At 47.2% G+C, this 20,939-nt stretch overlaps 2 protein-coding genes across 2 annotated transcripts; one reads left to right on the forward strand and one right to left on the reverse strand.

The window, feature by feature from the left end:
- Nucleotides 1-21: 21 nt before the first annotated feature.
- Nucleotides 22-11,498, forward strand: AKR7A2 (aldo-keto reductase family 7 member A2). The gene is made up of 7 exons (XM_087701877.1): nucleotides 22-290; nucleotides 2,917-3,104; nucleotides 3,402-3,506; nucleotides 5,818-5,914; nucleotides 6,174-6,276; nucleotides 8,756-8,885; nucleotides 11,260-11,498. Exons 1-7 carry the CDS (start codon nucleotides 86-88, stop codon nucleotides 11,419-11,421), a joined length of 990 nt encoding a protein of 329 aa, XP_087558003.1. The 5' UTR covers nucleotides 22-85; the 3' UTR covers nucleotides 11,422-11,498.
- An 88-nt stretch (nucleotides 11,499-11,586) lies between these two features.
- On the reverse strand, nucleotides 11,587-20,666 carry MRTO4 (MRT4 homolog, ribosome maturation factor). Its single transcript, XM_087701878.1, has 8 exons — nucleotides 20,584-20,666; nucleotides 18,506-18,564; nucleotides 18,127-18,230; nucleotides 17,207-17,288; nucleotides 16,980-17,047; nucleotides 14,164-14,315; nucleotides 12,646-12,722; nucleotides 11,587-11,878 (listed from the first exon to the last, which is right to left on the reverse strand). Exons 1-8 carry the CDS (start codon nucleotides 20,609-20,611, stop codon nucleotides 11,726-11,728), a joined length of 723 nt encoding a protein of 240 aa, XP_087558004.1. The 5' UTR covers nucleotides 20,612-20,666; the 3' UTR covers nucleotides 11,587-11,725.
- Between the last annotated feature and the right edge of the window lie 273 nt (nucleotides 20,667-20,939).

The following is a 20,939-nucleotide window of genomic DNA, read 5'->3' on the forward strand; positions in this document are numbered from 1 at the left end:
CGGTTACGAGTGCTCGGGGGCCGGGCCAGCGTGGAGCCTGCTTCCGTCCGGCCAGCGGCTGTTTGCAAAGGGCCGGCTGGATAGGATGGCGGCGGGGTCGGGGGTCCGCTCGGTGCTGGGCACCATGGAATTCGGGCGGCGGGCAGGGCCGGAGGCCAGCGGGGTTATGCTGCGCGCTTTCCTAGCCCGCGGCCACAGCCACCTGGATACGGCGCACATGTACGCGGGGGGCGAGTCGGAGCGCATCGTGGGCGCCCTGTTAGCGGCCGAGCCAGGCGCGGAGGGGAGAGGTGAGGAAGGGGCGCGCGGGGAGGTGGGGATCCCCCCCCCACTCCTTCTCTGCAAACTCCCGAAGTGCCCGCATTTCAATGCAATCCCCCCCCCTGCAATTGTGGGGAGTGGGCGTTTAAAAGCTTGGCTTTTGGGGTGCAGCAGCTGTTCCCCTGGATCCAGAGGCTGTCTAACCCCCCCCCCAATGTTAGACTCCTCTGTTGATTACACACACACACACACACACACACAGAGAGAGAGAGAACTCTGGGTCTCCGCCTTGTCCTCACTTTGGGGGAGGGGGGGAATCTGGTTATTCAGCAACCAGCCCCGTTTAATCATTGATTTAATCGGGGTTGGGGTTGGGGTGAGGTGGAGGGATCTTGTTGGCCTGGAAGTTAAGGAGGTTTCTGGGGAAGCTCAAATGAAATCTAAATAATAACAACAGAATAATAGAGAAGAATGGAAGGGAAGGGGATTGGGAATGGGAGTTGAATACAGAATGTAAGGAAATAGGACTAGAAAGGGAATAGGCTACGAATAGGATAGGAATACAAATAGGAATAGGAATAGGAATAGAAAATGGAAGAGGAATAGAAAACGGAATAGGAATAGAAAATGGAATAAGAATAGGAATAGAAAATGGAAGAGGAATAGAAAACAGCAATAGCAATACCAGTTAGACTTATATACCGCTTCATAGGGCTTTCAGCCCTCTCTAAGCGGTTTACAGAGTCAGCATATTGCCCCCACAGTCTGGGTCCTCATTTCACCCACCTCGGAAGGATGGAAGGCTGAGTCAACCTTGAGCCTGGTGGGATTAGAACCGCTGAACTGCAGATAACAGTCAGCTGAAGTGGCCTGCAGTGCTGCATTTAACCACTGCGCCACCTTTTCTAGGAATAGAAAATGGAAGAGAAATAGGAATAGAAAACGGAATAGGAATAGAAAATGGAATAGGAATAGGAAATGGAATAGAAAATGGAATAGGAATAGAATATGGAATGGAATGGAATATAGAATAGAAAATACGGAATGGAATAAAGAATCAGGTTAGGATAGGATATAGAATATTAGAATATAGAATAGAGTAGAGTAGAACAGATTAGAATTAGAAAGAATAGAATAGAAATAACAGAGTTGGAAGGGGGACCTTAAAGGTCATCTAGTTCAACCCCCTGCCTAAGCAGGAGACACTACACCATTATCTGACAGATGGCAGCCCAGTCTCTTCTTGAAAGCGTCCAGGGATGAAGCTCCCACAACTTCTGAAGGCAACTTCTGTTCCATCGGTGGATTGTCCTCCCTGTCAGGAAATTTTTCCTTATTTCCAGGTCTAGCAGCCAAACACGAAACTGGTGTTTAGGAAGCTAAAACCTGCAGCTTTGCTACTTAAAAACATAGACGTAGAGTCTTTATTGATTAGCCCTTGGGCCATATCAAAGTGCAAAGTTCCAGAAACATATTATTTCTAAAATTTGATAAAAGCAATATAAAATGGAATTTGATAAAATACAATTTAAAGTGGAATTGGAATAAAATACGATTGAAAATGGAACAAAATACAGTCTAAAATAAAATTGGAACACAATATAATAATTTAAGATATATCATATTTTTCGGAGTATAAGACGCACCAAGGTTTTGAAGAGGCAAATTAAAAAAAAAAGTTTTTGCACTCTGCAAACCTCCCCAAAATGGCCAATTTTTCACAAAAACAGGCCCTTTTTACCCCCCCAAAAAGGCATGAATAGCCTTTAGGAGGCTTATAGAGTGCTCCTGGGGGCTGGGGGAGCATAATTGAACAAAAAACGGCCCTTTTTCACTCATTTCTACCCTCCCCAGCCCCCAGGAGCTCTCTGAAAGCCTCCTAAAGGCTATGCATGGCCGTTTTGGTGAAGGGGGCGGAGTTTCAGGAGGCAAACAATGCTGTATTCAGTGTATAAGACGCACCTAGATTTTCAGCCTCTTTTTTGAGGGAAAAAGGTGCATCTTATACTCTGAAAAATACGGTAGATAAAATATGATAAAAAAGTTATGCAGACTTTTCCAGGTAAATACAAACCAAACACTTTCCATTGTGAACCTGGAGAGTGTGTTTTAGCCAAACCTGGATGCGTGCGAGTCGTTTGGAGTGGTGGCGTGGAAGGAGCGCTCTGCCCATGCCCAGAGATCACCTTGGCATCCTATGACAGAGCCCCCCCCCGGGGAGGAGGGGCTTGCTTGGTGTGCCTTAGCGGCTCCTGATAGAGAATTTTACCAAGTTGAGAAGTTGAGGCTGCAAAGAGCCCAGAGCAAGAGAGACGAACGACTCTTCCGATACACTGCTCTTAACCCTGGAGGTTCCATCGACCTGCTCAAGAAGGCCGAAGCTTCCAAATTGTACGAAGAAGAGCCCGAATGGATGAAATTCATTTTCTGCCACCTTAAATTTTAATCCATTCCGGCTCTTCGCCGTCCAATTTGGAAGCTTCGATCTTCCCGAGTAGGTCGGTGGAACCTCCAGGCTTAAGAGCAGTGTATTGGAAGAGTCGTCGGTCTCCCTCTGGGCTGGTTTGGAAGCATTTTTTTCTTCTTCTTTCATTTCTTGAGTTTGCCCTTCCAAAAGTGCCTCATCCTCCTTTTGTCCCTTCACCCCACCTCCAGTTAAAATAGCCACAAAAGCCAATCCTTGGGATGGCAAAAGCTTGAAGGCCCAGAGCGTCCGCTCGCAACTGGAAGAGTCCCTTCAGCGTCTGCGGCTGCCCAGCGTGGACCTCTTCTACCTCCACGCCCCGGATCACGAGACCCCCGTGGAAGAGACGCTGGGGGCCTGCAATGAACTTTACAAAGAGGTGCGGGGGGGTTGTTGGAGGTGGGGGGCTGCTGGGAAAACCTTGGGGGACAGGGCAGCTGGACTGCCAAGAGGGTTGAGGAGAGGGCATCCCCCTCCGCCAGGGTAGATGCCCCCTTCCCCAGTGCACGAGAGTGAGTGGGAGGGATCCTCAGAGGACATCAGGTCTGACCCAGAATGGCCGTGTTCCTGACAGGTGTGGTGTGTAGTTTCCTAATCCTCTTGTTTGATGGCATGTTGAGCAAATCCTTAAAGCTATGACCTAAAATGACGGGATGATTGATTTATCACTCGACAGGGGAAGTTCAAAGCGCTTGGCTTGTCCAATTACGCCTCTTGGGAGGTGGCGGAAATCTGCACCCTTTGTAAAGCCCACCAATGGCTGGTGCCGACGGTGTACCAGGTGAGCGAGGCTGTTAACAAGTGGGCTGCTTTATTTGTGTCAGAGTTTGTTGCATAAATTCAATTCCAGAAAGCACACAGAGAGAACTGATGCCGCAGGATTCATTAAGTTCTTTATATACATAAGAATAGATGAATAAATGAACAATACCAACAGATGATTCTTCCAAGTAAACACAAGGCAGGAGAGTTACAGGCGAACACAAACAAGTTAGTTTCATTTCAGCAGACAAGCCCAGCCAGTCTGCTAGTTTACTTCTCAGAGCAGCAGACTGCTTTCTTCTTCAGTTTCTGTTTCAATTCTCTGCACAGAATCAGATCTGTTTAAGCTCCCATTGGCTGACTTAGTTCCTGTGCCTATTAATTGGCTGACCTTGTTCCCATGTCCCTCCCAGTCATGAATATTTCAACAATCCGGAATATTTTGTGACATGGGAACTTTTCTACAAATGGTTAGCTGACGGATACAGAGATGAGTGAATTTACATGAAATGGGGACCACATGAGAAAGGGGAAAAAATGATTAGTAAATATTTTGATGGCTATATTAATTGATATCATAATGGAAGATAGTATACTTTTCAATAACGATTGATATTGCATATTTGTCTATATGGACATGATTATAAAGGGATGCGGTGGCTCAGGGACTAAGAAGCTGAGCTTGTCGATCAGGAAGGTCGGCAGTTCAGCGGTTTGAATCCCTAACGCCGCATAATGGAGTGAGCTCCCGTGACTTGTCCCAGCTTCTGCCAACCTATCAGTTTGAAAGCCCATAAAAATGCAAATAGAAAAATAGGAACCACCTTTGGTGGGAAAGTAACAGTGTTTTGTATGCCTTCGATGTTGAGTCATGCCGGCCACATGACCATGGAGATGTCTTTGGACAGCGCTGGCTCTTTGGCTTTGAAACGGAGATGAGCACCGCCCCGTAGAGTCGGGAACAACTAGCACATATGTGCGAGGGGAACCTTTACCTTTTTACATGATTATAATGATTATGTTTATATTTTAAAACCCTGGACCCCTAGAAAACACATTGTTCGCTATAGAAATGGAGGGTTATAGAATTGATACCATAATGGGAGATAGTATACTGTTGTGGCCCAGCAGGAGCCGTTGGAACTGCAAACAGACTCCGACAGCGAGGGGCCTTATGAGTCGGCTCTGGAAGATGTGGAGGACCCTGGACAGGGTTCCGACAGGGCGCAGAGAGGCTGGTTGGCCATCAGGAGGCGCCTGAGGCATGGAGCAGCGGTGAAAGCCAAAGGGAGTGTGCTCCTGACATCAGGCCTTGGAGCAGTGGCGAGGAGACAAGAGAGTTGGTTCTGGACGCCTGGCAATGATGGGCAGATCGACATAGAGAACAGCTACGCAGATACAAAAGATAATTAGATCCAGGTGGTTGTAATTAGGCTCCTCTCAAGATAGTATTTAAGGAGAGACTCTGGGAGGAGTCTGTTTGCAGGATTCAACTTAATTATCAACGCTGGAGAAGCTTTTATCGGTTCCACCACAAAACCGCGGACGACAAAATCGCGGTCAACGAAAGCGCGTATGTGATGTCATCACAGCGCGATGAAAAAGATAAAAAAATGTAAAAATAAAGCGAAAACCTTACCCTAACCCCCCCAAACCTAACCCTAAACCTAACCCTTAACCTAACCCTAAACCTAACCCTAAACCTAACCCTTAACCTAACAAAAAACCTAACGCTAACCCTTAACCTAACGCTAAACATAACGCTAACGCTCTAAACCTAACCCTAACCCTTAACCTAACCCTTACCTTTATGTGAATCGGCTTGCTGTAATTTAATTTTTATTTCAATTTTTCGATCTTTTTCGTCGCGTTGTGATGACGCGCTTTTGTGGAACGCGGTTTTGACGGGTCACGGCTTTTATCTGTATCTGTCGAAGTGTGGGTTGCTGCCAAGGTTCTTTATCTGCTTTCAGCCACCAAGATTTATGTTTCCTGCTAATAAAGAGTTGTGACATTCCAGCTAAGGTTGTCTTGGCATTCGTTACTGGACGGAGGAGGGGGTCAGAATAGTATACTATTCAATAACGATTGATATTATCGCCTATATCTTTATGGTATTTATATTTTAATGCTTTGGATACCTAGAAAACGCACTGTTCAATATAGAAATGGAACTGGTGATATAAAACAATAAAAATATTATTTTTTTAAAAAACAACAACCCAAGGCTGCAGAAATCGCAGAGCGATGCTTTCTTGGTCCCACTTGACGAAAGACTTTGGGGTGAAGTCTGAAGGGTTTATTATTATTTTTTTCCCGTTTGAACCCAGGGCATGTACAATGCGACCACCCGGCAGGTGGAGAAGGAGCTGTTTCCCTGTCTCAGGCACTTTGGAATGAGTTTCTACGCTTACAATCCCTTGGCCGGTAAGGAGTGGGAAGGAGTTTTTTTTAAAAAAAAACTCCAAAGCTTCACCTGTGGAATTGCAAAAATGGGTGAAAGGAGGACGGGCATTTATAATACAGTACAATAGCAGAGTTGGAAGGGACCTTGGAGGTCTTCTAGTCCAACCCCCTGCCTAGGCAGGAAACTCTATACCGTTTCAGACAAATGGCTGTCCAGCATCTTCTTAAAGACTTAAAGTGACTGTTGACTGATCTCAAGACTTTGATCTTTTTTGAACAGGAGGACTCCTGACAGGGAAGTACAAGTACGAAGACAAAGACTTAAGTCAACCACCGACGGGCAGGTTTTTTGGGAATGACTGGGCTAGAGTCTACCGGGACAGGTGAGTCTCCACGTAGCACAGGGGTGTCAAACTCAACTTCATTGAGGGTGTTGTGGCCTGCCAGCAGCCGGCAGAGCTGGCAGCAGATTCGGACAGTGAGTAGGTTGGGGAGGAACAGGGGCCGGGTCCTGGAGTCTGGGGAAGGCTCTGATGAGGGCTCTGTGTTGGAGGAAAAGAGGGGGCCAGGGCTGTCCGACAGTTATTAGCTGCCTTCAAAGTCGGAGATCAGTGGGGCAGAAGAACAGCTGGAGCCTGTTCCCAGTGTGCACATGTGCAGAGTTGCCAGACGAAGGGAACAGCTAAAGAACAGGGGTCGACTTGGGAGTACGGCCACAGGTGGACGGTGAATGGCCCCTCCCAGAGGAAATAAAAGAGGAGCAAAAGGGGAGTGGAGTTTGCAGGAGACTATTAGTTCGCTCAATTGGCTCATGACTCTCCAAGACTCCTTGCCAAGTTCTGCAGATATCGGCCTGGCAGCTCTCCAAGCCAGATAAGGTCTGTGACTGGAAATCCTCCCTTGAAAGTTGGATGTGAATGAGAAGAATTCACAGTAATTTAATAAAAGAGGTTTTTATCGGCAACAGGAGTTTGCTTCATGCTCTTGGGAAGCCTCAGTCAGAAGAGTGGGCCACATTAGGGGTGTTTGACATTAGGAGGGAGCGAGGGGGTCAGGGAATGGCCATGGTAGGCGTGTGACACAGGCTCAAGGTGCATTTCCCCCCCCCTTCTTTCTTTCCACAGTTCTCTACTATAACCATTTTCCTATCTCTTCTACCAGATATTACTGGCAAACATATATTAATTATTCTTCATACTGCACTAAACTTTTTATTTCTAAATTTTTACCCCGTTGTTTAATAGTAAATTGCTTTTTCCAGGCTGAAAAGCTATTTATACTATTGTATCTTTATTATTCAACTAATAATAAAAATACACTAGCATAAATAACGTAATACAACATCTAGCAGCAGAGGTAAATTTCCAGGATAGTAAATAGAAATGTCTGTCAATTATAGATTGTTGATTGTAAATCAAATGGACCTACAATATGTAAAATCTGGCATTAAACAGTAGTATTAACATAGGATGTGGCTGGTTTTCTATCCAGATCAGGCGACATACCGTATTTTTCAGAGTATAAGACGTACCTTTCCCCCCCCAAAAAAGAGGGTGAAAATTTGGGTGCGTCTTCTACACTGAATACAGCATTTTTGGCCTCCCGAAACCCTGCCCCCTTTGCAAAAAATGGATGTGCAGAGGGTTTGGGAGGCTTGCAAAGTGCTCCTGAGGACTGGGGAGGGCAAAAATGAGCAAAAAAATGGGCTGGTTTTGCTCGTTTTTGCCCCTCCGCAGCCCCTAGGAGCACTCTGCAAGCCTCCCAAAGTCTATGCATGCTTTTGTTTTTTTGCAAAAAACGAGGCGTGCAAAGGGTTTGGGAGATTCACAGAGTGTAAAAGCTTTTTTTAATTTACCTCTTTAAAATCATGGTGTGTCTTATATTCCAGTGCGTCTTATAGTCCGAAAAGTATGGTAATTGTAATCCAGTCCTCTTGCAGCACCGGCCAAAAACGGGTGCATTTTTGGTTGGCAGAGGCAACGTGGGCCAACTCAGTCTGTTATGTCCACAACGGCTCTGCGGGCTAGATTTAAGCACCCCGTGGGCTGGATCCGGCCCACGAGCCTTGACTTTGACACCCCTGAAGTAGCGGAAGGGACTAGCATCTTGAATCAGAAGAGGAGAGGTGAATAGAGATTGGCTTTTTGGTTAGAAAGGCTAACAGAAATAGTCCTCGACTTACAACTGCAATTGAGCCCAGCCTTTCTGCTCCGAAGCAAGACAGTTGCTGAGTGAATTTTGCCCCATTTTACAACCTATCTTGTTAAGTGAACCACGGCAATTGTTAAGTCACGCGGTTGTTAGAGTGATTTTGCTGGTCAGGTGGTCGGAAAAAGGGACACCGGTGATTCTGCGACCGTCATAAATATGAGGCATTGGGACAGCGTCTGAATTTTAACCCGGTGGCCCTGAGGATGTTGCAATGAGCTTTCACACGCACTGTAAGGGTGAATAATGGTCACAAGTCACCTTTTTTGCACATATACTGTTCTGGCTGTTGTAATGATATGCAGAATTAGGTCTAAAGCCTCTTTATATTTTGTTGTGGGTTAAGCCGAACAAAAATGTCTTCGGTTTCCAGTCTATGTGATCCTTTGTTATTGTTTCCCACCGGTTTTGGATTTTAACCCAGAATATTTTGGCTGCCTCCACCATGTGTGATCGTATGTCCCATATGATTTCTCACATTTCTCAGGTGCCATCTCTAAAACATTTCTGCTAACTTCTGTTAGGTTATTACTTCCTTTCTGCTCAATTGTTTTAGTTCTGCTTCTAACTGTTTAGGCCACAGGATGTTCGTTTTTTGTTTTAAAGTGGCGGGATATTAGTGTGTGTGTGTGTTTTTTTAAATACCTACTCCAGGTATTGGAAGCAGCACCATTTTGAAGGCGTGTCCTTGATCCAAAGCGCCCTCCGTGAAGCGTACGGCGCAGACCCTCCCACTTTGACCTCCGCTGCCCTGCGCTGGGTCTATCATCACTCAGAACTGCAGGTAAGGCCTGGGAATCATCTCCTTTTAACCACCCCATAATCCCTTGCGGACTGGAATCTGGGCAACCGAATGGAGCTAGCAGAGTGTCTGGATGCCTTCCGTGTCGCCAGTGCGGAGTTATAGTCACCCACCTCGGTCCCATTACACCTTGTCTCTGGAGGCAGAGGAGGAGATGAAGGAGATGGTCCAGAAACAAGCTGGCCTGTCCATTTTGGCAAAGCTGAGAGGTTCTGGGCAACAGAATAGAGCAGAGTGATTACTGGCCAGATGCCTTCCCTGTCGCCAGTGCGGAGTTATAGTCACCCACCCCGGTCCCTTTACACCTTGTCTCTGGAGGCAGAGGAGGAGATGAAAGAGATGGGTCCAGAAACAAGCTGGCCTGTCCATTTTGGCAAAGCTGAGAAGTTCTGGGCAACAGAATAGAGCAGAGTGATTACTGGCCGGATGCCTTCTGTGTCACCAGTGTGGAGTTATATTCAGCAGATGTATTCTCAGTGTGCCCAGAGAAATATCTGCCTTTACCTAGGATCAAACTCATAGCCTCCTGATTGTGAGGTGAGAGTGCCAGTTCTGGGCCACTGCGCCACTCTGCCAAAGTCCTGGAAATAACATTAAGAAATGAGCCTCAGCTGTTGGTCTGTGGAGATCCTCAGTCATCCAGGTCATGGTTGTCCCTTAGGTGGCTTTTTCAAGTGGCAACGGGACTTTCTGGTTTTTCTTTGAAACCCGTTGCCAACAGGCAAGGATGCCAACAAGGCACCACTGAAAGAGATGAGGAGGAGGAGGCTGGAGAAGATGGGCTGAGCCTCACTGTCCGTCTCGTGCTCCCCCGGTGAAGGATGGGCGATGAGGCCATGAACTTAGCCAGCCACAGTGGCAAGGTTGACTCAATCCAGCCAGCAGCCAGTGGATCTGGCAGCAGAGTCGGACAGTGAGGAGGTTGGGGAGGAAGATGGGTCAGTCTGGAGTCTGGGGAAGGCTCTGATGAGGGCTCTGTGTCGGAGGCAGAGAGGGGGCCAGAGCCGTATGCCAGTTATCAGCTGCCTTCAGAGTCAGACTTCAGTGAGGCAGAAGAACAGCTGGAGCCTGTTCCCAGTGTGTGCATGCACAGAGATGCCAGGAAAGGGAACAGCTAAAGAACAAGGGTCAACTTGGGAGTAAAGCCACAGATGGACGGTGAATGGCCCCTCCCATAGGGAATAAAAGGGGAGTGAAAAGGAGAGGGGAGTTTGCAGGAGACAATGAGTTCAATCCGTTAGGGGGAAGATCTCTTCCTGACTTCTTGCCAAGTAATTGCTGCTACCGCATGGCGTTTGGAAGATATCGGGCCTGGCAGCTCTCCAAGCCTGATCAAGGTCTGCAGTTGTGAAATCTCTTGAAAGATTGTTTTTTTCTGGGACTTTTGCTGGAGAGGGCTTCCCTTTGAACTAAACAAAAATGGGTTTGACTGGGACGAGGAGTCGGCTTTGTGCTTTTGGGAAGCCTCGGTCGGAACACCAATTAATTGCTTTTTGCCAACTTCAGCCAGAACAACAGGCCCTTGGTTGTCGGCAGTGTGATTCAAAGAAAAACCAAGCGAGCTAGTTGCCTCTTGAAAAAGCATCTTTGGGGCATCTCAGTTTTTTTAAGAGCAAGCTTTCAGCCTTCATGGCTGCAAAATCCGTCGATCTTTAGTGGAGGAAAGTTTTAGACTTGCTTAACTTCTAACTCATCTCTGTGATGAAGGGAGGCCTTCCGTTTTCAACCCCAATCCTTCTCCTTGCGTGACTTATTCCTCTTGTTCTGACCCTGTCTTCCTTAGAAAGCAGGAAGCAGAGTCTTGGTCCTGACAAAACCCCTTTTATTTATACGACTGTGAATTCCTTTCATAGGAATGTTTATCCACACGAACCTTATCTCGCTCGGAGAGCTGCCAGATAACTAGTTTCCAAGCGCAGGGCAAGGCAAAACTTGGCACAGAGTCTCTTATAGTCGCAAACAGAACTTTCCACTCTTAAAACAACCAAAGAAACAGATGGTTTCCTGCAAAAGCCCCCTCCCCATTCGTTCCCCTTTTGTTTCCTGGGGGAGGGGCCAATCACCTGCAAGGTGTGGCTTCGATCCCAAGTCGACCCTGCTTTCTTAGTTGTTCTTGTCTTGCCAGCTCTGCGCATGTGCACACTGGGAACAGGCTCCAGCTGTTCCTCTGCCTCACTGCTGTCTAGCTCCCTCTCTGCCTCCGACGCAGAGCCCTCCTCTGAGCTTTCCTCAGCCCCCAGGACTGGCCCATGTTCCTCCCCAACCTCCTCGCTGTCCAATTCTACTGGCCGCTGGCGGGCCACAACACCTTCGATCTGGCTTCTCATGCAGTTTATTCCTCTCTTCCTTTCCGCAGGAGAAATACGGAGACGCTGTGATTTTAGGGATGTCCAACATGGACCAGTTGCAGGAGAATCTCCGGTCCAGTGAGGAGGGGCCTCTCGTCCCGAGTGTGGTGGAGGCCTTTGAGAAAGCCTGGCACCTCACGGCTCACGACTGCCCCAACTATTTCCGCTGAAGGCGTGCCAGTGGGCAGAGAGGTCTCAATTCTTAGGTAAAGTCGAATTAAATGGCGCTTTCTGAATCCTAACGTTGAATTATTGCTTCCACAAACTTTGACCCGTTATAAAGAGAACGGAATGCGCTGTAAGTTCTTTTATACATTTTATAGACATTCATATATAAATCTATATACACCCCCTTTTAAAAAGTCATATTATGACAATATCATTGATTAGTTCAGTCCTCCATTAAGAAGAGAGCAGGAGTTAGGAAACTCTTAAACCCCACCCCCCCTAAGGTCTATTGGTATTTCTTCTTCCCTAGTTTTCTTCGTTATTTGCATCTTCCTCCTCTTCCATCTCCCCTGAAGTGTCCTCTGTGGGGGTCTCCAGCTGTTCAAATTCTCCCGTCTCGGCATCCCACATGCTCCTGATCACAACATTAAACTCGGCCATTGTGTATCCAAAGAGTTTCTGAAATTAAAAGCATGATGTCTCAACCATGGCGCTCGGAACGGGAAAATCATTTCGTGCATGACAGACTGGTTCCCCTCGCACATATGTGCTAGTCGTTCCTGACTCTAGGGGGCAGTCCTCATCTCCGTTTCAAAGCCGCTGTCCGAAGACGTCTCCGTGGTCACGTGGCCGGCATGACTCAACGCCGAAGGGGCACGGAACGCTGTTCCCTTCCCACTAAAGGTGGTCCCTATGTTTCTACTTGCATTTTTTACCTGCTTTCGAACTGCTAGGTTGGCAGAAGCTGGGACAAGTCACCTCACTCCGTTACGCGGAGCTAGGGATTCAAACTGTAATGGAGTGAGCTCCCGTTACTTATCCCAGCTTCTGCCAACCTAGCAGTTCGAAAGCATGTAAAAATGCAAGTAGAAAAAATAGGGACCACCTTTGGTGGGAAGGTCATAGTGTTCCGTGCGCCTTTGGCGTTTAGTCATGCTGGCCGCATGACCACGGAGACGTCTTCGGACAGAGCTGGCTGTTTGGCTTTGAAACTGAAATGAACACTGCCCCCTAGAGTCGGGAACGACTAGCACATATGTGCAAGGGGAACCTTTACCTTAATATAGGGTAATTTTATTTATTTATTTATTTATTTATTTATTAATTAATTAAATATATTTATATACCGCCCAATCCCGAAGGACTCCGGGCGGCTTACAAAAAATAATCTAATCTAATGGAAAATGCAGCTATGAAAGTAGGATCATCTGCAGCCAATAACTCACCAAGAGGCGAGCTTGCTCTGGGCTCAGGATGTCCCCCTCTTTGCAAACCTCGTAATCGGAGAGAAGCGTCACTACGCCTAAGAAAGGAGAAGAAAAACAGGAGAGAAAAAAATGAAAGGAGGTTCCCGGAGAAAGAACTCTGCCAATGTGTCAGGGTTCCAAGTAATACCCCTAACCAATGGTGAAATTCATTTTTTTTTACTACGGGTTCTGTGGGCGTGGCTTGGCAGGCTTGGTAGGGAAAGGATACTGCAAAATCTCAATTCCCACCCCACTCTGGGGCCAGCCAGAGGTGGCATTTGCCAGTTCTCCGAACTATTCAAAATTTCCGCTACCTGTTCTCTGAACTACTCAAAATTTTCGCTACCTGTTCTCCGAACCACTCAAAATTTCTGCTACCTGTTCTCTGAACTACTCAAAATTTCCGCTACCGGTACTCCGAACCACTCAAAATTTCTGCTCCCGGTTCTCCAAACCACTCAAAATTTCCGCTACCAGTTGTCCGAACCACTCAAAATTTCCGCTACCGGTTGTCCGAACTACTCAAAATTTCTGCTACCGGTTGTCCGAACTACTTAAAATTTCTGCTACCAGTTGTCTGAACCACTCAAAATTTCCGCTACTGGTTCTCTGAACTACTCAAAATTTCCGCTACCAGTTCTCCTAACTACTCAAAATTTCCGCTACCGGTTCTCTGAACTATTCAAAATTTCCGCTACCTGTTCTCTGAACTACTCAAAATTTCCGCTACCTGTTCTCTGAACTACTCAAAATTTCTGCTCCCAGTTCTCCGAACCACTCAAAATTTCCGTTACCTGTTCTCTGAACTACTCAAAATTTCCGCTCCCGGTTCTCCAAACCACTCAAAATTTCCGCTACCAGTTGTCCGAACCACTCAAAATTTCTGCTCCCGGTTCTCCGAACCACTCAAAATTTCCGCTACCGGTTCTCTGAACTACTCAACATTTCCGCTACCAGTTCTCCTAACTACTCAAAATTTCTGCTCCCGGTTCTCTGAACCACTCAAAATTTCCACTACCGGTTGTCCAAACCACTCAACATTTCTACTACCGTTTCTCCAGAATCTGTCAGAACCTGCTGGATTTTACCCCTGCCCCTAATGAAAGAAGACTCTGAGGATTGAGTGTCCTCAAAGTTCCTCAAATTTTATTAGAGATGTCATATTGGCACATCTGGGAAAACCCGAATCAGAAAGCTTCCAGGTTTTCCCCACCTAAGTGAAAGTTCAAGCACCCTGCCCAGCACCCACATGTCCATCCCATGGTGCAATCAAACACCGTCCCAACTGGAGATGCCTCCCAGTCACACCACTCCAGGTGCTGGGCAGGATGTCCTTGACTCTCTGAGAAAGGAATGTTATTTTGACTATATCTACCACACTCAATATAATTCCCCCCCTTCCAGTTTCCCACAGCAATGACTGTGGCAGGCCTGAAGGCCCAAGGCAAAAAATGGCTTCCAGGCCTGGCACAATATTTCTTCAGTAACGTTCCAAACCTTTTTTCAGGGCCGTGGGCAAGCCAAGCTGCCTCAGTTGGGGTTCCATGGAATGGGAAAACTGCTCCAGGGGTCCCATATCCAAACTGACTGTCAAGGTGGCTTTGTTTCCAGCCCGGGCAAAATCAGTCTCTCTGAATTGGGAAAACCACCTGCAAAAGAAAAAAAGAAGAATAGAATAGAAATTCATAAGGACTAGCAACTCTATTCTTGCATCCTCCCACTGTTGTGGACCGCCATCAGAGCTGGCAGCAGATTCAGACAGTGAGGAGGTTGGGGAGGAACCTGGGCCAGTCCTGGAGTCTGGGGAAGGCTCTGATGAGGGCTCTGTTGGAGGCAGAGAGGGGGCCAGAGCCATATGCCAGTTATCAGCTGCCTTCGGAATCAGACATCAGTGAAGCAGACAAACAGCTGGAGCCTGTTCCCAGTGCGAGTTGCCAGATGAAGGGAACAGCTAAAGAACAAGGGCTGACTTGGGAGTAAGTTAGGGGTGGGTTCCTGCCAGTTCTGACCTCTTCTATAGAAGAGGTTCCACAAATCTACAGTGCTGTTTAGAACCGGTTCCAGCTCCTTCCCCCCCGTCCGTCCGGATATCATCAAGATGAAGAGCGAGAGGAGGAATTCTGGGAGTTGAAGTCCACAAGTCTTAAAGCTGTCAAGTTTGAACACCCCTGTTTTTTTTTTTTCTAAAGGGTTAGGGGTGCAAGGGTCTTGTAACTTGACAACTTTAAGACTTGCGTGCTTCAAATGCCAGAGTTCCTGAGCCAACATTTTGGTTGCTAAGCAAGAGAGTTTTTAAGTGAGTTTCACCACATTTTCCAAGTTGGCCACGCCCACCTGGTCACATGGTCGGCAAGCCACTCCCACAAAGCAGACCATACCCACAGAAGAGGTTCTAAAAAAATTTTGAAACCCGCCACTGGAAGTAAGGCCACAGTTGGATGGAGAATGGCCCCTCCCAGAGGGAATAAAAGAGGAGCAAAAGGGGAGTGGAGTTTGCAGGAGACAATTCTTTCATTCCTGCATTCTTGCCAAGTGTTGTGGCGTCTGAAAGATATTGGCCTGGCCACTCTCCAAGCCTGATAAAGGTTAGTAATTGGGAACTATCTTGAAAGACTGTGGGCCGGGACTTTGCTGGAGAGAAATTCACTGTAAATTAAATAAAAGGGGTTTATCGGGACGAGGACTCGGCTTCATGCTGCTGGGGAAGCCTAGGTTAGAACAATCACCTGGACAGCAAGCGGTGAGGAGAGAAAGGTGAAGGAACAACTACCATATTTTTTCAAGAAACGCTATGGGGATGCTGAGTGCAGTAGGCTAAAAGCAGGCTACAGGACAACAGATTCTAACACCAACCAGCAATACTGCAAAATGATACTCTTCCTTCTAGGTTGTATTTTGCTTCTGAGTAGAAAAGGCACAGAATTCAGAGTGAAATTCTGCAATTCACCCTATTTGTCTTGGGGTTAAAAAAAAACAACGTTATGGGATAAAGCCCTTCTCAAAAAGCTTCCACTGAAAGCTTCCAAAATCCCCCTCCTCCCTCCCAAAAAATCCAGTTTTTCCTAGTTTAAATCTTTGGATGTTCTTTTTGGGAAACATTTACTTTATTATTATTATTTTAAAAAAAGGTTTTTATTAGGTAAACATTAAAAACATTGGACATGGTGCAGCATTTCTGGCATAATCATTTCCAGAGAAGTTTTTTTGATCTTACAACAATAACAGTTTATAGAGAAGATCAACAGAGAGGATGAGGGGACTGGAGACTAAAACATATGAAGAACGGTTGCAGGAACTGGGTATGTCTAGTTTAATAGAAAGAAGGACTAGGGGAGACACGATAGCAGTCTTCCAATATCTCAGGGGCTTCCACAAAGAAGGAGTCAAAATATTCTCCAAAATATCTGAATGTAGAACAAGAAGCAATGGGTGGAAACTAATCAAGGAGAGAAGCAACTTAGAACTGAGGAGAAATTTCCGGCCATGAGAACAATTAATCAGTGGAACAGGATTTGCCTCCAGAAGTTGTGAATGCCCCAATACTGGAAGTCTTTAAGAAGATGCTGGATAGCCATTTGTCTGAAACTGTATAGGGTTTCCTGCCTAGGCAGGCGGTTGGACTAGAAGACCTCCAAGGTCCCTTCCAACTCTGCTATTGTATTGCATTATATCTGTTACGTATGTGTTGTGGCCCAGCAGGAGCCATTGGAGCTGCCACCAGACTCCGACAGTGAGGAGTCCTATGAGTCGGCTCTGGAGGAGGTGGAGGACCCTGGACAGGGTGCAGATTCTGAGCAGGACGCAGAGACTGGTTGGCCACCAGGAGGCGCCTGAGCCTTGGACCAGTGGGGAGGAGCCAAGGGAGTGTGATCTCGCGCAGTGAGGCGGAGCCAAGGGAGTTGTTCCTGGATGCCTGGCATCGAAGAGCTAATAGGCGTAAGGAGCAGTTACGCAGTTACAGGAGATAATTACACTCAGCTGGTGGTAATTAGGCTCCTCTCAAGACTATAAAAGGAATGAGTGTGCATACGGCCTTTGCAGGAGTCAACGTATTCATTAAAGTTGGAGAACTCTCGTGGCTAGCTTGGCAGGCTGGCTTGCTGCCAAGGTTAGTCTGTGCTGGATTGCTACCAAGGCCTGGACTGGGCTGGCTTGCTGCCAAGGTCCCGTCTGTGTGTTAATAAATCCTTGCCGTATCTCTGTCTTGGCGTGCTTTGGTGTAGGACATATGTGTGGTCAGTCAAACTGCATATCCATTAATCCCTTTCATTATATAGTTACAACCAGTGCATATACAAACACCAAACACTTACTTCATAACTTCATCCTTGGTGCGATTCGTGAAAAGGAGGCCGACTTCTCCTCGCAGATGCTTGCTGACCTAAACGAATGAAACACCAGGTGATGAAAGTGACTTTCTCCAGGGTGGGGGCTTCAGGATTCCGAGATACTCCCCCACCAGGACTGGGGGAAGGCCCTGCTTTCCTACAGTAGCCACAGGCAAGTGAAGTGAGATCGTTTTAAAAATCTGGTGCTTTACCTCGTGCAAATTATCTTTGTATTCGTCTGAAGGGCTGTGGCCGAGGGCCACAATCATCACTTTGTTTTTCCCAAAAAATATCCTGGAATAAGAGAGAGAGAGAGAAATTCTACTGAAATGTCAAATGCTTTTTCAAGGGAGCCTTCAGTTTCAGCTTTTAATAGAAGACCGTCATGTAAAAATCCGAATGGCTGTAAGGAACACTGACGAGTTTCTGAGAATGTAACGGAATATAGGGAGCAGGTTGAGGAGGCTGATGATAGCAATAACAATAGCAGTTAGACTTATATACCGCTTCATAGGGCTTTCAGCCCCCTCTAAGCAGTTTACAGAGTCAGCATATCGCCCCCACAGTCTGGGTCCTCATTTCACCCACCTCGGAAGGATGGAAGGCTGAGTCAACCTTGAGCCTGGTGAGATTAGAACCGCTGAACTGCAGATAACAGTCAGCTGAAGTGGCCTGCAGTACTGCATCCTAACCACTGCGCCACCTCGGCTCTAATGATGAAGCTCAAATATTTGGGGGCCAACATGGAAACCAAGTCCTATGAGGAGTGGGTTGAAGGACTCAGGCATGGTTAGATGCTATGGTTTTCCCAGTTGCAATGGACGGCTGTGAAAGTTGGACCGTAAGAAAGGCCGAGCGCCAAAGAACAGAGGCCTTTGAACTCTGGTGCTGAAGAAGAAGATTCCTGCATTGAGTCCCTTGGACTGCAAGGCCATCCAACCGGTCAGTCCTAGAGGAGATCAACCCTGACTGCTCTTTAGAAGGCCAGATCCTGAAGAGGAAACTCAAGTACTTTGGTCACCTAATGAGACGAAAGGTCTCCCTGGAGAAGAGCCTCATGCTGGGAACGATGGAGGGCAGAAGAAGAAGGGGACGGCAGAGAAGGAGGTGGCTGGATGGAGTCCATACTCACCTGCTGTGTTTCCATGCACTGCGGATATCTTTCAGTTTGTTGTTTCGCATGTTGGCAATGGAGAAAATGAAGAGACGCTTGTAGGTGTCCACGCATTTTCGTAGCTAAAGACAAAAAAGTATTTGGCGGTTGCTTTTTTTTTTTTTTGATTTTCGCACCCCAAATTTTCTATCTTGAGGAAGTTTCACAGGCCCAAAGGTCAGGGCTTTCCCACAGAAGAGAAAACTTAGCAGACACTGCTATGGCGAAGTACAAATAAATGTAATTTAATCCTTTCTTATATTGGTGAAATTAACAAAGTCATCCTGCAAAATGACCCCTTTAAGGAGCCTTTAAACGAAATGGTTGCTCAACAGCTGCCTTACCACACCTGGCTTACCTCTTCTATCAGGTTTTGCTTCACTTCCAAACCTTTCTTGGCGGTTTTGGTTAAGGAGACTGCAAGAAAGAAAGACACAGGTTCAGGATTCAATAGGAAATCTTTGGAATAGCGATTGCCGATTCATATGGAAATTGCACTGGAGTGCAAGGAGAAGGAATATGAGGAAGGGAGGGAGGGAAGCAGGGGTGGGTTCCTGCCAGTTCTGACCTCTTCTATAGAAGAGGTTCCACAAATCTACAGTGCCATTTAGAACCGGTTCCAACTCCCTCCCTCCCCCCGCCCGTCCGCACATCATCAAGATGAAGAGCGAGAGGAGGAATTCTGGGAGTTGAAGTCCACAAGTCTTAAAGCTGTCAAGTTTGAACACCCCTGGGGTTTCTAAAGGGTTAGGGGTGCAAGGATCTTGTAACTTGACAGCTTTAAGACTTGTGTGCTTTGAATGCCAGAGTTCCTGAGCCAACATTTTGGTTGCTAAGCAAGAGCGTTGTTAAGTGAGTTTCACCACATTTTACTAGTTGGCCACCCCCACCCAGTCACATGGCTGGCAAGCCACTCCCACCCAGTCACATGGCCAGCAAGCCACTTCCACAAAGCAGGCCACACCTACAGAAGAGGTTGTAAATTTGAAACCCACCACTGGAGGGAAGGAAGGATAGATGGATGGATGGAAAAGAAGGAGAGGAAGGAAGGGATGGGTTGGTTGGTTGGATGGAAAGAAAGGAAGGAAGGATAGAATGGAAGGAAAGAAGGAAGGAAGGAGAGATGGGTTGGGTTGGATTGATGGATGATGGATGGAAAGGAAGAAAAGATGGGGTGGATGGGAGGGAAGGAAGGAGAGATGGATGGATGGAAAGAAATGAAGGAGAGATAGGAAGGAAGGAAGGAGCTATAAAAATTGAATAATTTTTCAGGGAAGTAACTGGAATCTCTGCAGGAAACTTGGATAGACTCCTCCAAATTTGCCATTCGCTACTTGACTTCCAATATCTGCATTTTCCACCCCGTGTGAACCAGCAACTTCTCCTATCAGCCCAAAAGTGTTATCTCTTTTTTAAAAAAGTCTCAGTATAAGATTTGGAGATTCGGAAGAAGCTCCAGTGTGAACACTGGACGTCTTCCAGGAGGCCCACAGATCTTGATCCAGGATACGCTCTGCAGTGAAGGGGGGAAATCAACCCATTAATCAATAATTCAAGTTTATCCAGTCCATTTTCAAGGCCACGTTGCCAAGGTTGGCGAGGAATTCCGCCTTTTTAAAAAAAAGATGTTGGGTAAAGCGAGTTGAACAGCTGATACTTTGGAGTACCACAACCCCCAGCATCCTCAGCCCACAAAAGAGATGGGAATAAAGCACTACCTGGGCACCAAAAGCTTCCCCCCACCACCCACCCTTAGGGGAAAAAAAGACTAGGAAAAAAAAGGCTACCCCCTTTGAGCCAAGGTGGCGCAGTGGTTAAATGCAGCACTGCAGGCTACTGCTAGATCAGCAGTTCAGCGGTTCAAATCCCACCGGCTCAGGGTTGACTCAGCCTTCCATCCTTCCGAGGTGGGTAAAATGAGGACCCAGATTGTTGGGGGCAATATGCTGACTCTCTGTAAACCGCTTAGAGAGGCCTGAAAGCCCTATGAAGCGGTATATAAGTCTACTGCTATTGCTATTGCTATTGCTACCCCCACCATCATCCCTCTCTTGGCGCAGGATGTTGTTTGGTGCAGCCTAGCCTACCTGACAGGGTTGTTGTGCAAAAGTAAAGAAACTCCCCCCTACTGGGGGGTCTTAATGGGGATGGTTAGGGTGGTCAGACAAAGACCTGAGCCTGGGGAGGGGGGGGGACACCTGATCCCTAGAGGGGATGCCCCCCTTCCCCCCTTTCCGCTTTTTGGTGCATTATGTTGTTTTGGGCAGCCAAGCCTACCTGGCAGGGTTGTTGTGCAAATAAATAGGGTTGTGCAAAAGAAAGAGTTCTCTGCTTCCCTTGGGGGGGATCTTTATGGGGGGGGAAGAAAAAAAGAGCCTAAGGGGGGAAGGGAGAGTCCTAACTCCTGGGGTCCCCCTGCCCCCCACTCCCACTCACCCTTCTTGTCTCGTTTGGACTTGGGCATCGCGGGCACCCACGTGTAGCTTACTCGTCCGGCAGCGGCGGTGGGCGGAGCCTCGCGGGCCGACGGGAAAGCATTAAGGTGTCTACGACGACGCCTGATTTCCCGAGCGAGGAAAAACCAAACATAAGCCTCACGAGAAAACAGGGCTGCCTTGTTAAGCCTATTTATTAGATACTTTTTATTATTTCGGTCCGTTTTAATTTCATTAATTTATTCCCCCAATCAGGCAATTCTGGCGGATGCCTCTTCTCCAAGGGCCCCTGTGAGGCCCTTCGACCCCGCTCGCTTGCGGGTCTTTCGCGCGGTGCCTGATGGGAGGACGTCCGTA

Source organism: Thamnophis sirtalis, unplaced genomic scaffold (assembly GCF_051295495.1).
Source record: "Thamnophis sirtalis isolate CommonGarterSnake01/CBP01778 unplaced genomic scaffold, rThaSir2_p1.2 scaffold_15, whole genome shotgun sequence".
Classification (NCBI taxonomy): domain Eukaryota; kingdom Metazoa; phylum Chordata; class Lepidosauria; order Squamata; family Natricidae; genus Thamnophis; species Thamnophis sirtalis.